Source organism: Phasianus colchicus, chromosome 19, assembly GCF_987193195.1.
Source record: "Phasianus colchicus chromosome 19, bPhaCol1.hap1.1, whole genome shotgun sequence".
NCBI classification, from domain to species: domain Eukaryota; kingdom Metazoa; phylum Chordata; class Aves; order Galliformes; family Phasianidae; genus Phasianus; species Phasianus colchicus.
In genome coordinates, this window is record NC_143454.1 from 12,501,038 (window position 1) to 12,516,259 (window position 15,222).

Below are 15,222 nucleotides of genomic sequence, written 5' to 3' on the forward strand. Positions count from 1 at the left end.
TACTGTTTTTCTTCTAAGGACATAAAATCCCATACTGGTCTGTGAAGCTATATGCTTAATTTCCATTGGATTTGCATTGTTCATCATTAGCTGTAATAAGATCCTCAGAAAAGAATGTGCATGAAGCTACTAGCTTGTTTGTGACCTATTTTATCTATAGGTGGTACTGTTGCCTAAAGCACCATGGAACTTATTTTAGGAACTTCTTGGTGAAATGGCTATGAAATACTCACACAAGACGATTGTCACTTAAAAGGACTTTAGTTACATAAGTGTAAAGGCCTAATTACTTTTTTCTTAACTGTTAGTAGGCAATTATTCTTTGTTTTGAATACGTCAGAATTTTTGTCTTGTACAAAATGGCCAAAAATGTTCAGTGCTGAATTATTTCAGGACAAGAACTTGTTCATGTAAAACATTGTAACTAGACAATTCAGCTGTCTAGATGCTCATAGGTATGTTTATGTATAGATTGTATGTCATTGTATGTCATGAAAGAATAGTGTATAAAATGATGCTCTTTTCCAAAGGAAGAAGTTGACCACTTCTGCCTTTATAATTGGAAATATGATCCTTTTCCTTTCCACTTCGTAAAAATCATGTGGGAAGGAATGAGAAGTGGAGATTGAGAATTGGTATGTGACTGGATGGAGGCACTTGGGGAAAATAAAGATAGGATCTGGTGTCTGAGGGTACTAAACTCTTCAGAGGCAATTCTGTCAGTCAGGAGTGAAGTGATTTTACAGTGCTGTTGCTCAGTGCTCCTGAAGTTTGTGCATTACTTTTCTCCAGGTTAGTGAGTATCCTGTTACAGCATTCAGTAGTTGCTTTTTGAAAAAGTTTGAGGAAATTCTCCTTGAAAAGTGCTTCTGAGTTGGTGTTCTCTGTCACCACAATGACAAAGCAGCTGTAAATTGTTCAGATTCAGAATAATTTTGAGAATTCATTTCATTTTTATTTTTAAGACAATGACAGTAAGCAAAAGGAATTTCAAGACAAAAAAAGCTGTGTAACTACTTTGAAGTGGAGAAGCAGCAAAACATGGTTCTAGGTTACCTTTATATTACTTCCCTTTCAATTTGTATTTATTAAAAATGCAAAACAGTGGGGTTGTTTTACCTCTTTCAAGCCTCTAGGCTGCAGCTGGATGTGGTGTAAGTGGTGATATATGTTTCACATCAGTGGCTGAATGCAAACACAGGGGTGCAATTATAACCACGTTAGTGTTTCATCCTGTTGTCTTAATACAGTCCCACTTTCCTCTTCAAATACTGTACTAACATATTTTCATTTGCACTCTACGCCCACAGCATCTGAATATGATTTTGTTCATGGTTCATGAAGGAAAGAAATATTCTAATGTTGAACATCTGGAGGAATAGTTGTGGAATGAAGAAACAGGAAAATGAGTGCAGTGATCATAAACCAAAGCTGAACATAGAACTCAGCACAGTTTATTGTAGATGTGTCCTTAGGTTGTGACAACTGCCTAAAAAAATTGTGAAAATGGAATAACATTTTTATCTTGCTGGAGATAAATCTTGAAAACAACATACTTTTGGTATTACTCACTCACTTGCCTTGGTCAGTGAAAGCTGATCATTCTGATGTTTGGTACCATTTTATTTTTTTTAATAAACCAATCTGGTAAATTCCAATGATTTCAACCTAGTTTATCAGTGTTCACACGGGGCCCTAGTGTTTTTTAATTGTCTTCACTGAACAGGTGAGCAGCTAATTTAACTATAGGAAAAAACTATTACCTCTTGGTAATATACTAAAGTATGTTTTTTTTTTTTTTTTAAAGCGTGATACACTTATTTCCTGATTCAGAGATTTTAGGAAAACCACAATGAAGTAAAAAAAGGTAGTAAGTAAGGTTTGAAATTGGCGAAGATGTTTGTAGTTTAGAGCTCAGAATGGCTCTACTAGGTCTGATCAGACGTTTGTATATCCTGGTATTTTTTCCTCCATCAAGAAAACTAATGAGGAATGATCACCAGTGGTTGTTTACATTATTACTCTCATATTTTTTTAAAGACGTTTTCCTGAATGCTCTGCTAGCATTCAGAATTTATGACATGGGAACTTTCTTGGCCAGAGCTGATATCTGTACTTCAGAATCCTTCACAACTTTTTTTGCATAATGAATTTGTGGTCCTTGTCAAATAAATACATATCACTAAAATCAATGTAAAATTGACTCCAGAGAGTCCCACTTCGGTGCCACAGATGACAAAATCTGACAAATGTGGGTAGAATAGTGGCATAGTTGCTCTAGGGATTATTCTTGTGGGGATTTTTAGTTTTGATTTGATTTTTTTCAATTTTACTTGATTACTACAAGGGGAATAAATGCTTACATTAAATATATTTGTTAAGTTGGCAGCAGAGAACCGACAACCTCTGTTTGGTATGTGTATTTGCACCTTGATTCATCCATTTTGCTACTGGCAAAAATGTTAGTGCTTTTGGTCTCAGGTATTAAAGCACTTTTGTCTCTCTTGTAGTGAACGTTAAAATTAGCAGTAAAACTGACCTTGGGCAGCTTACAAGATCACATGCAGGATTTTCTGTTCCGCAGTGATAGCATTTTCTTAGTTCCTGCACTGGAAAGCCTAGTCAAGAATCTGGAGAAGGAAGAGATGAGAGTTTTTATGGCCATGCTGTAGGTGCCACATTTGAAAGAAATTCCATTATAAAATATTGCTTTCCACTTGAGTATCTCTAAGGGCTTTTAACAGGAACAATTCCAGACCCAAAAATAATTTGCAGTCTCTTACTGCTCAAAACAAAAATTTTTTTATATGTGAGATAAAGGAAATTGTTTCTTGGCCAGTTTGAGATGATTCTGGCATCATTTTCAACAGAGATACTGATTAATTTTGCATGTCAGTGAGATTGTGAGTGCAGTGAAAATCTCACCTTTCCTAAATAAGCTAAAATAGAAGGTTGTTTTTTGTATTTTGAATTAGTAAATGCTATGGTCAGATTCTATGGTTGTTTGTTTTCTTGTTTTTTTTCAATGTAGATTTGAAAATAGAGTTGCTCAGGATATCTTTTATTTACTCTTCCATAACATTTTGAACAAAATGAATGTTTTTGTATGTGGAAGCACAAGTTGTATTTGTATAACTGATTTTATTTTGAAAATTTTTGTAGGGTTATTATGAACTATCTACAGGAATTCAAACTATCTGAATTTCTGTAGTCAAATCAGCTGTTGTTTCAGTTGTGTCTGTTTGCATAGAAGTTGTTTCTTCTGATTGAGAGACCGTTTAATTACTGATAACTTATATCTACCTCTGTCCATCTACTTATCCTTTAAAGCATTGACTACTAAAATACGTGCAAGGAAATACAATCAGATTTCATGATATCAGGAAGATGATTCTTTGCTGAATTCCTAGGAATTCAGTGTTTTGTATTTATTTGTACTTAAAGATTGAGTGGTTCTTTTGTATGAGAGTATTACTGTTGTGCTCAACATCTGTAAAGCCAGTGCTGCAATACGTTAGTGGGTTTTTTTGTTGCTTGGTTGTTTTTTTTTTTCATTTTTCATTCGACTCTTTTGTGTTTCTGCAGCAGTGTAGCTGGAATGAATTATTTCAACCAACTAGACAGAGATAATGTCTTCCTTGTATCACTTACGTAAGGTTTTTTTGGCCATTCTGTCTTTGGATTCTGGGGGAAACTTAATGTGGTATATTATGTGTGTGAAGTCCCAGGCCAATTTGGAATTGCATTTCTGCTTGAAGACCATTTGAAAATTTTTACTTCAGACCATGCTGGATTATCCAGGATCCCTGAGATTCTGCCTTCCTACAGTGGAGAGTGATGCTGACTGGTTCTCTGCTCTGGAAAATATCTATTCTTTGTGACTTGACAAAATCCTTTCAGGCACACACGTGTGTAAATATTAGTGGAGGTCTGAGCAGCTATTAGTCTAACTTCTGTCTTACAAAGATACAGTCAGATTTCAATTACCATTTATAAGAGTAAATAATGCACTCAGAAGTGATAAGCAGGGAATTGTGAGGAAACACCATTTCTTCAGTCAGTTGTTTCAGTTTCTTGACTGTAAATGTGTTCTTTTATCCCGCAGTTTCTGGATGAATGAATGTAGTTTTTACATAAAATCTGATTCAACTTAAATGCCAACCCTTTTATTTTTTTTAAAGCAAACAAACAGAACTCTTATTGAGTTAATTGAAAGTGGAGATAAGGATTTGGCAGAGCTTTAATGATACTCGCTTACAGTCCTTAAGAGCTGGTACCTGAAAGGCAAAAAAAGGACCTAGCCTTTACAATTACATCATTTCTAAGATTCTTTTCACAGAGAAAAGAATGGTGAAATTTCTTGTGTTTATTTTCATGAATACATTTGTTTTACAGGAATTCTGTTTTTGTCATGTTGTATTTCCAGTGCTGGTGGAGCTGAAAATTTTTGCTTCTTGGTGCGAGCATGTATAAAAGGAATGACTTCATGGCCAATGTGATGGTTGCCTCTGCCACTCCAGAGGTACAGTTCACTGTTGTTTTTTGTTTTGTTTAATTGTATTGTTTCATCTCCATTATCAAAACAAAACGTTTGGTTTGTTTCAAAATTCAGAGAAGCCCTTTTACACTGTAGGTCATGTCAGTTGTGTTTCTTATGAATGGTGTAAAATCCCTGGTGGTGTTCAAGAGGCATCTGGATGGACTGCTGCAAGATATGTGTTAGTAGCTTAGTGGGTAGTAACGATGGTAGGAAGATGGTTGGACTAGATGATCTTGTAGGTCCTCTCCAACCATGTGATTCTATGATTCGCTGATTCTGTGATTAATATTTGACAACGTGCTAATTTGAGCTCCATGGTTCTGAGCCTATTCTTTTGTTGTTGATAATGACAATAACTGATTTAGATTAGTTTTAAACAGTATTTTTGACCAGTTACTGTATAATGTACATTTCTGAAAATACCATTATCTGTTAACAAGATAAGAACAATGTAGCGTACCACCAGATAGAGGCAGTCAGATATATTCCATCTAGTTGGTTTTCTTTTTTGGGGGAAGAAATTTACTAGTCTACTAATAGTCTGTAAGATGGGGTTCATTTTAATCCTTTGTATCCTTTGAAGACCAGGCGACAAACAGAGTGATCTATATGATCTGTGCACAGATGGCGGGCTGTATTTGTTAGGCCCAAGATAGCCAACTGAAGAATGCTTAGAAATTAGTTATTCCACTGAATTTCTCTTTTTTTACCCAGTGAAGCACGTTTTAAATGTATGATTGGGATTACATTTGCTTTCTGAATAAGGTAATGTTTTGATGACATTCTTCCCTACTTGAGAAATTCTACTTCTTGTTCCCTGAAGAAACCTAAAGAACTGTGTGAAGCAACTTTTTCCATAGTGGCACCTTCTGCACGCAAAATTTGAATCCCGTGAACTTCAAAAGCTATTTAACAAATCAAAAATACATGATACAGGTGTGGCCTGCAGAAGATTTTTCTCAAATATGATATAAATGCCGCCTTCTCTCAAGATGGGAATAATTTCAAACTGGATGTGTAAACACAGTTCTGATTCCCTTTTAAATTAAAAGTCCTGTTTAAAATGGTGCGAAGAAGCCATTTCTCGGGACAAAACTATCTGATATCTCAGAGCATAAGTAGTCTCCATGGTCAAACCAAAGATTCTTCTAATCCATTATTCTGCCTTTGAAAGTGACCAACTGCAAATGCATGAAGAGGGGCATAGGGGCAGTACAAGCACACAGGAAACATCCCCCCAGTGCCATATGTTTGCACCCTAAGGGCTTCCTGAGGAGAATGTTCTGGTTAGTACTTCAGTTACATTTCAGAATATGTCAGTTTTCCCTTTTTTTTCTTTCCCTTCTCTGTGTGCATGATTCAGATCTGCCTACAATTCCTACTCTTTGCTTGGCATATTTAATTGAAACATTTCCACTGGATATGAATATTCAATATCCCAAGTTTGCCTTTATGTGACATATCTTTTATCTGTATTTCAGACATAGCTTTCAAAAGCTGGAAAATCCATACAGCTAGAATTATATGTTGCTTTAGTTCTTACAGGAGGAAGTTTTCTGAAATATGCTGGCAGCATTCACAAACCATGTGAAGCTAAACAATAATTTAAAAGTATGAATATTTTTGATGTCCATGCTTTTTTGAATAATTTCTTGATTATTTTTTTTTTTAAACCAGTCTGCAGATGTGTCCTTTTTTTTCTTTTTTCTTTGTAGGGTAGTAGCAGCTCAGATTCTCTGGAAGGGCGAAGTTCAGATTATGCCAATAAGAGCTATGATGCTGTTGTATTTGATGTATTAAAAGTAACTCCTGAGGAGTTTGCTGTAAGTAGAAATATTTATTTTGCATTTATGCATATATACTCTTTGCAGCCTGCAGAATATAAAAAACAAATCTATTATATGAACTGTGTCTCAGGGTCTAATATTTCAGTGCTGAATTGACATAGTATATTTGCTTTCTACTTAAAGCTATTTGATTTTTTTTTTTTCCCCAGTGTTTCAGAAAATAATACACTTGGTAATAATACATAATGCTAGGTATGTGTAGTTCTGTTGTTTTTTGTTTGCTTGTTTGTTTGTTTTAATTGAAACCACAAATACTCATATTTTCAAGTGAAACATCAGTTTCTCAGAAAAAGCTGCTTCTTAAAAACGGTAATGACACTTTGTAGTCATTAATGCTAAGTACCAAACAGAAAGCAGAGCTGCTGATTTGGCGTGAGTCTATGGAGTATTCATGGTTTGTCTCTTACTGTGTAATTTACACGTTAACTTGCTGAGGAACCAGAAAGAGTGAGGATGACAGTTACTGAACCTAGTTCAATGTTTCCGTGAATATTCTGATCATCAAAACAGTGTTCCATTCATTTGTCTTAAGATCATACCTGTAATGCCACCTTCGCAAAAAAGATGTGGAGGTGTTCAGAACCAGGTTGGGTGGGGCCCTGGGCAGCCTGGTCTAGTATTACATATGGAGGTTGATGACCTTGCCTGTGACAGTGGGGTTGGAACTTGAGGTTCCTTCCAATCCAAGCCATTCTAGTATTCTATAATGATATGGCTACGTTACTCCTGTACGTTTGTCACTTCGGAAAAAAATTGCGATGAATCTTTTTTCAAACAGTGATCCAGAATGCACAGATGAAAACTGTTGTTAGGTAGAAATGTAAAAATACTTGGATGGCAGATCTGTATCAACTCAGCTTGAAAAAAAATGACCTGCCATTTTGGCTCCTTTTTGGCAAAGTTTTACAATTTTGTGTAAAATCAGAAAAATAACGTTGACTAATCTTATCAGAGGAGACGATACGAAGTCTGAAGATAGCTCAGAACAATGTACTCAACACAAGCAAAATGCACTTGTGGTGATTTCTAAAATGGATTTATAAAATTATCTGATTGATTTAAGGTTGCATGTAATTCACAACTCAGCAGTTTTTGTTATGTTCAAAATTTTTACTGTGTTGGTTTGAGATAGAAGCTTGTTGGTGAAGGTCTTTATTTAATGGTATACTTTAAGAACGCATACATGTGCATACATGTATGTTATGTCATTTAAGATATCTTTTAGCTCCCAAGTCCAAACATTTGTAATCCTTTTTTCTTTCTTTAGTTCTAGTGGTAATCAAAAGCCACGGTAACTTTCCCTTTAAATAATGATGATTTTGGTTATCAGCCATGACCAAGAACCCTGCTGATAAAAGCTGTTTGTTTCTTTGTAGTTGTTAGTGTTTATTTCTTGATGATCTTGCAGTCTTTTAACATGAAAACTTCCTTAGCCAGAGAAGTTGTTGCTCTTGTCCCAGATTGAAAACTTTTCTTGATTTACCTGACAGCTAAGAGTGGTCAGCTGGGAATTTGTAGCAACGTCTTCGTTAAAAATAAATAACAATTTATGGAAGGAAATTTTTTCTCATTAGGCTCATGACTAAGGATTTATACTAATAGTAGAAACTTTTAATATCTGAATTAAATGGAAAGTTACGATTCTTAATTGGTGTAATCAATTGAATATTCTGAAAATTGGTTTGGAAGTTATTGCATTGTTTTAGGAAAACAGAGCAGCTGACGAAGAAGCTTTCCTGGGGAAAGATCCAAAGAAGCATTCGTTAGAGACACTCTTTTAAGTATTGAATTGTGGGAATTACAAAGTTAAAAGCACAGTAAATTTAGATACTTACTGTACAATTGGCAAACCTATTGTTCAAATATATTTTGCAGGATTTCAGTGTATACATTGTAATTAGGAAACAATAGAAGTTTCTGATAGTCAGCATGCTGAGCAGTCTACAAGTACTTTTTAAAAAAATCATTGGCTTTGTAACAGCATTATGATGTCTTATCTGGAGACACTCATGAGTAATTAAAATGTGTGAGCTCCTTAAAGCATGTTCCAGTTACACCTAGTTAATATCAAAATACGCTATTGCATTTCAAGACGGTGATAGTCTGCTTTCTGTGTGATGGGCAAATAATTTTTCCTGCCATTTCTGTTATGTCAGTAAGTGCACAAACCTGAGACTCTGAGAAACCTAGTTTTAGTTCTTGCTACAGGTACGGAAAGCCATCACCCAGTTGCAGCAATTAAATGTAAAAGTGCGAAATGACTTGTTTCCACTCAGGTGACATTCTTGTGGTATGACAGTCTATGGGGTGGCCTAATTGGGCTGATCACTTCTGGTCTGTGGAGAAAGTAGTACTGTATGTTTGAAGGGCCATATCAAGAAGATGTAAACATGTAATTGTTAACTCTTCATATAGGATGAATTAAAATTCTATCTTTATTGCAGAGCCAAATTACATTAATGGATATGCCAGTATTTAAAGCTATACAGCCCGAGGTAGGTTTTTTTTTTTAAACTGTTTACATCTTTGGGTGCTGTGGAAATGGAACCATTTATGTAAAGCTTTTTCATTTTGAAACACTCAACTTCTTGCACTCTGCTAGCACTGTATCTAATATCTAATAATCCAGCTTGGTTTACTTTGATTTGTCATCTGTCTTCAAAGGACACAGTTATGCTTTTTTATAAGCCCTACCATATGTGGATGTTTATTTAAAAAAAAAAAAATCAAAATGGACAACTCTCCTTTTTGAGTTTGTCAGTTCATGTTTCAACTGTGGAAGGCTTAAATGGTGAAAGATAGAGATCTGAAATATGTTGGAACTTGAAACACTTTTTCTGGTACCCATGCAATAACGTGTAGCCATCTGTATCTGGAGAAATTGTTCAGCGTACAATGTGATTTTTGGAGGTGGAATTTTTGTTGACTCTCTGCCTTTTGGAAAGTTGAGTAACATTGTGATTTATACTGAAATTTGTGACTCCAAAAACAAAAGAAATCATTCAGATCTGATTTTAGGGAGAACTTATTTTTCAGTATGTGCATATAGACTGCTTGTCAGATCTGTGTTAAAACTGTATAGATAGATATGTGGAAACTTGAGTCTGTAGTTAAAAAGAGGCAGGCTGTCTAAGTATATCTGACATTGCCAGAAGTAACTACAGGAAAATGAACACTTTCTGGCAAAATCTAATATATATCTACAAGAAACTACTAGTTTCTTCCGATGTATAATAGTTAATTTATTGAGAAAATTGTTTTTTAGATCTTCTGTTAACTACATACTTCTACGAAGAACTTCGGTGATCTATTTTGATTTTGCTTTTTATATGAGAGTATATTTTGCTGTACAGCAATTGATTTTTCTTTCTCTTTTGAACTGGGTTGACTTTAAATTAGTCTCTGTGATGAAAGAGCATTGAAAAATGCTTCTTTGACTGCGATTAAACTATGTGCCATGCTGGCAATCTCTTGCTTTACTAGCATCAAAGTACTATTTTTAAGTACTAACCACGCTTCAGTCAAGTCTGGCTAAACTCTTTTGTCTTAATAAGTAAATAAACAAATAAATAAAGGCGCGGGAAAAAAAACCCCACAAGATATGAGAAAAACCAAAACCAACCTACCTATAACCCAAACCTTTAAAGACTGTTACTTGTCCATCGTTCAAATTATGGATTCTTTGGGTCTGAATATCACTTACAGAGATTTCAGTTTTTATCTTTTATTTTGTAACAATTGTAAACATTACTATTACAGTTGCAAATTTGTGTTCTTTAAATGGTTTAGATCTCACATTTTAATAAAACAAATTAGAGAGTGAGCATGCTAAACTGTGATATATTCATGGAAGTTTTACTAACTGTAATAATGAGGATGTCAATCAGGAATAGTAGCTAAGTTAACAATCTCATGTTGCACAATTCTACTGTGTCTCTTAAAAAAAAAAAAAACAAAACAACATAATTCTTCAATTGTAATATTGCTTACTGATATGTTTAGCTTTAACTTCCAGTTTGAAGTAATTAAAATTAGAAATTAACAATGTCTCTTACTCCTTTGTGCCATGATTTTCTTCTACAGTGTAACCCTGGACTAAATCAAGTGCATAATTAAATTTCAGAGACATCAGTTGTGACTGCCTGCTTAGTGTCCTTTGGTTTGAATATTAATAATTATGTTTATTCTTGGTAGCAGGAGTATATATGAATTGTGTGAAATATGTATATCAGGAAAAGACAGAAGTGTTTGGTTAGACTAGTTTTCATGAGTGATGCCTTGGGTTGGTTTTAGCAGTACATAATAGATCTCGTGTCAGTTTTCTGTACTTTTTAACATTTTCAAACGTTACTGACTTGGAGGGCTTTATATTTCCTAGGAACTAGCCAGCTGTGGGTGGAATAAGAAAGAAAAGCATATCCTTGCTCCAAATATTGTTGCCTTCACTAGGAGGTTTAACCAGGTAAATAATTTGGTGAATGTGATAAAGTACTGTTTGCCAGCTGTCTTTAAGTACAAAGAGAAATAGATCTACTTCTATGAATTAAAATGTAAGAATATTTTTATAAATGAAGATTAAGACTTAAGCGACAGTTCTCAGTTACTCTGTCCATATTTCTCTGTTGTTCCTGTAGACTTGGTTCCTAATTACTTTTGTCAATGTGTTGTAGAATAGTAGCAATTCTTTTCCTTCTTTTTGTGTAGCTTACCTATTCCGTTAGTGTCACTTCACTTATCTACCTACTTACTATGTCCAATGGGCATGCTTTTGGGTAGTACATAGATGAGAACTCTCTTTATCCTACCATGTTTTCTTCATAGAGCATCACGGTAATTTATAAATGTCTCAGGCAGTAAAGTCCTTTACTGTAAATAAATTCAGTTGTATGTGTTTACTTTACAGGTCAGTTTTTGGGTTGTACGAGAAATATTAACAGCACAGACCTTAAAAATAAGGGCAGAAATACTGAGCCATTTTGTGAAAACTGCTAAAGTAAGTGCATATTTATTGTACTATAATCTAAAATTTTATGTGTGACCCTCTCATAATTAATATGATTGACATCTTTGGTTGATGCTTTCTGCCTGCTTAAATATTTGATTTCCAGAAGTATACTGATACATTAATGTTCATTTTCAAGAACAATAAACCAAGTAATTATTTTGTATTTCATATTTTCCTGTAACTTGGTGTCATTTCATCTCTCTGCTTTCTTATATCCACTGGTTTTGGGTAATATACAGAGAAGAACTTTAAAATTTTCCTACTGTGTTTTCGTCATGGAGCATCATGAGAATCATATAATACAAATTAGATGAAGTTATTTGAAAAAATTGCAACTTTTAAAGATATCTTTATATTTCCGTACATCGATAGCATTGGATGATTTTTTATTTGTTTGAAGACATAGATGAAAATTCTGTTTTATAAAGGCAACTTTGAGATTAAATTAATCCTGCTTTGCTTTTATACATACTAAAACTTACTACTTTCCATTCTTTCTCTTTTTCTCTAACAGAAGCTTCTAGAGCTGAATAATCTCCATTCTCTTATGTCTGTGGTATCAGCACTGCAAAGTGCACCCATCTTCAGACTCACCAAAACCTGGGCTGTGAGTTATCCCTTGACTGTTGCCTTTTCTTTCTTGTTTGAATCTTGAGTTTTTCTGAATTCTATGAATTATTTTGTGCTTTGGGAGAAGACACTCAACATTCTTAGTCTTCTGGGTTTGTGGTGGGTTTGTTTTTAGTTTGTTTGAAAGCAGCTCTGCCTTATATGGATTTCTGTTTCATACTTCTGTGTTGGTTTGTTAACTGTGTTAGTTACTTAACTGTGTGGTCTGTGTTGTTCCAAAATTGCAGAAGACCTCAGGGCTTCTGCCAATAGTGTTGTACAGCAGCGAGTGAGTGTACAGAGTGACAATTCTCCATTGATTCTAATACAGTTGGCTTTTAAAGTATCTTAAAAATACTGCTGACAAATGTAAAAACAAATGAAATTGAGACTGTTTTTATAGCTGCAATTGCATATGTTATGTTTATAGTTTAATCTTTTGTTGCATTAGTATATTTTGCATTACTGCATAGTTTTCTGATTTGCTGTAGTAAGTCCAGTAATATAAAATAGGAGTGTAAGCATTATACTAATTTACTTTTCTTACACTTTCTTTTTCCTTCAGAAAACATTACTGTACTTCTAATATGACTCTGAAATGGCACTATTTGTACTCTAAAATTCAAAAGATTTTTAAGCAATTCTAACAAACTATGAAAATTTTGAAGACTGTAAATCATGTATGTTTTTTCCTCTAAAATTTTAGTACTGCTGAGATGATTCAAAACTCCATAGTAGTGATATGTAGAATATTGATTATAATCAGAAATAATGTATTTTTCATAGATTTAAAATCAAATTTAAAATCAGTTTTTTTAATTAGCAGCAACACTTTTTTCAAACGTGCTACTGTGGGTGATAATCAATTGAATTTTAATTTGACTGTACTGTGGGTGATTCAGATAAGTATTTGTTTGTCTTTGCACAGATTCTTAGTTTTAAATCAGCATAATCTTCATTTTTTTTCTATGTAGCTTTTGAATCGCAAAGACAAGGCCACTTTTGAGAAGTTAGACTACTTACTTTCTAAAGAGGACAATTATAAAAGAACACGAGAGTACATCAGAAGCTTAAAAATGGTTCCAAGTATTCCATATTTAGGTGAGTTTGAAAATTTAGCTTATTTATTTGTAGCTCATTTTCTCAAAAATCAACATACAGTGCTATTTACCTGAAGGATACTGCATATAGTTGGTACGCCTGCCTCCCTTCATTTCATGAGATTTTGTGAGGCCTGATGGAATTTAAGCTACATTCTGACTTAGTGTGTGCATTACCAATGTCTGGAACTCTAAGTATGCCTTTGTTTAAATGTGCATTTGACGTCATCAGAATATACAAGAGCACTGTTTCAGAAATGCCTTCTGAGTACAACATGATGTAATACCTCATTCATGTAGCTTTCTATTTTTTGATGGGCTGTTTTCTTTAGATACACTGTAATTTGGTACCTCTAAGCTGTAGCTGGTATGTGTCAGTTTCTTGTAAATATGTTGAAATGGGAGCAAACTGCAATGCAGTTTTACATGATCGACTTGTTTTTTCAGTAACTCCCTTTTTTCTTCATGTACATACACTGTATCATTACTTCCCTTACTGCTCTTTTGACTTGCAGTTCCTGCATAGTACTGAACTGTGCCAGCATTCCTGAAGAGCACCCCAAAAGTACAGATTCCTGTTAAACAAAGCCATTCTTTGTGCTGGAATGTCTTCAGACTGCTGTTGTGTTTTATTTTGTTTGTTTTTGAAGAAAGAAATCAATCTCTGAAATATTTAATTATGTATTTTGAAACCAACTAAGTATTGTAACTGAAACACTAAGATAATTTGCTGTAATTATTTTCTAGCGCCCAAAAAAAGACAAATACAACGCTTTTTCTGCAGAAATATGCATATAAAAAGCTCAATATTGCAGTCTTCCAGTACTTACAGGGAGATTTTAAACAGGAGGGAGACCAACTTTTACATGGTCAGATAGTGGTGGGACTTTAAATTAAAAAAGGGAAGATCTAATTACATAGTAGGTGGAAATCTTTTACTGGGAGGATGGAACAAGCTGCCTGGAGTTGTGGATGCCTGTTCCTGGAGGTGCCCAAGACCAGGCTGGGTGGGACCCTTGGTAGCCTGATCTGGTGGGTGGCACCAGGAGTGGGGTGCTAAAAGAACTAGATGTGTTTTTTTTTTTAATTTATGATTTTGGTATTAAGACCCAAATCACACTTTTACTTTTTCTACACTACTATCAAGAAGTGTACTTTATCTCTTTGATCAAGAAAGCGTGCAAGTAATATTTAAAAATAACACCTTCAACAAAGCCTAAAAAGAGATGTTCTGTCATTTGCGTAACTTGCAGATTTGGAAAAACGTGTCCAGTTTGCATTATTATTATTATAAATTCATCTGAGAGTGCTGTTATATCAGCTGAAAGTGTTGAGGGGAGAGTGAAGTTTCTGTAGCTAGACAATTCTTTAAAAGACTTTTTCTTCCTCATATTCTTTTCCAGGGAGGAAAGGTGTAGCATAGCTAAGTGCTATTTTGGAACTTAGCTTGCCAAATTTTATTTTTTTTTTCTCAGACTTTGTTTCTCCAAGGTTAAATCACATCTTCCTACACTGACTTCTGTGTTTTACCTAGACAAAACTTTAGGCTAATTACTCAGGTTTTAAGTAACGTGGTTAGGGAATATGGTCACTTTAACAGAAGACTGTCAGCTTAGATATAGGTTTAAAGCTTGTCTTGAGTGTATACTATGGAGATTAATCTGTAGCAGTATTTACTTATGCAGAAAAGCACCTGTAATAGTAAACTCATGTTTTAAAAGTTGACAAGCACTGTAGAGTAGTCGTTTAGCAGCAAGTAGTAGTTTTTCCAGACTAACAGATACATGGCTAATGTACCCATTGTATGTAAAGGTGTGTTGTGCTCCTACTGTACGCGTTACCAAAGGAGGACAAGAGCAGCATGGAGTGTGAATGTGATGTAAGGATATTGCAAAGCTAAAATATTTTCAGGAACCTGATTGTTTATTTATAGACATATGAGGAATTGAATATACATACAAACCATGTGTATTAAAGAAGTTTGAAGTGGCTCTTCTAAGGTTGCTGTCAATCTATTTCACGCATTTGTTCTGACAAAAATACTGGTTAGTACAGATGTCAATAGAAATTTCAATATTTTGATGTTCTAATCCGAATTGTTGAAGCACTGTGGTCAAGCTG

The 15,222-nt window shown here is 34.5% G+C and overlaps 1 protein-coding gene across 11 annotated transcripts in view; it reads left to right on the forward strand.

The window, feature by feature from the left end:
* Nucleotides 1-15,222, forward strand: part of RALGPS1 (Ral GEF with PH domain and SH3 binding motif 1) — a 92,832-nt gene that overhangs the window by 8,916 nt on the left and 68,694 nt on the right. For 9 of the 11 annotated variants that reach the window (XR_016458789.1, XR_016458791.1, XR_016458785.1 and 6 more), the window contains exons 4-10: nt 4,427-4,522; nt 6,256-6,363; nt 8,832-8,882; nt 10,766-10,849; nt 11,291-11,380; nt 11,907-11,999; nt 12,976-13,102. Coding sequence is in view for 4 of the 11 variants with exons in the window: in XM_090121177.1 (XP_089977303.1) it covers nt 4,466-4,522; nt 6,256-6,363; nt 8,832-8,882; nt 10,766-10,849; nt 11,291-11,380; nt 11,907-11,999; nt 12,976-13,102 (610 nt within the window). In the remaining 7 variants the exon portion in view is untranslated. Of the gene's footprint in view, nt 1-4,395; nt 4,523-6,255; nt 6,364-8,831; nt 8,883-10,765; nt 10,850-11,290; nt 11,381-11,906; nt 12,000-12,975; nt 13,103-15,222 lie in introns of all 11 variants that reach the window. The other 2 variants (XR_016458786.1, XR_016458790.1) reach the window with 2 other exon arrangements.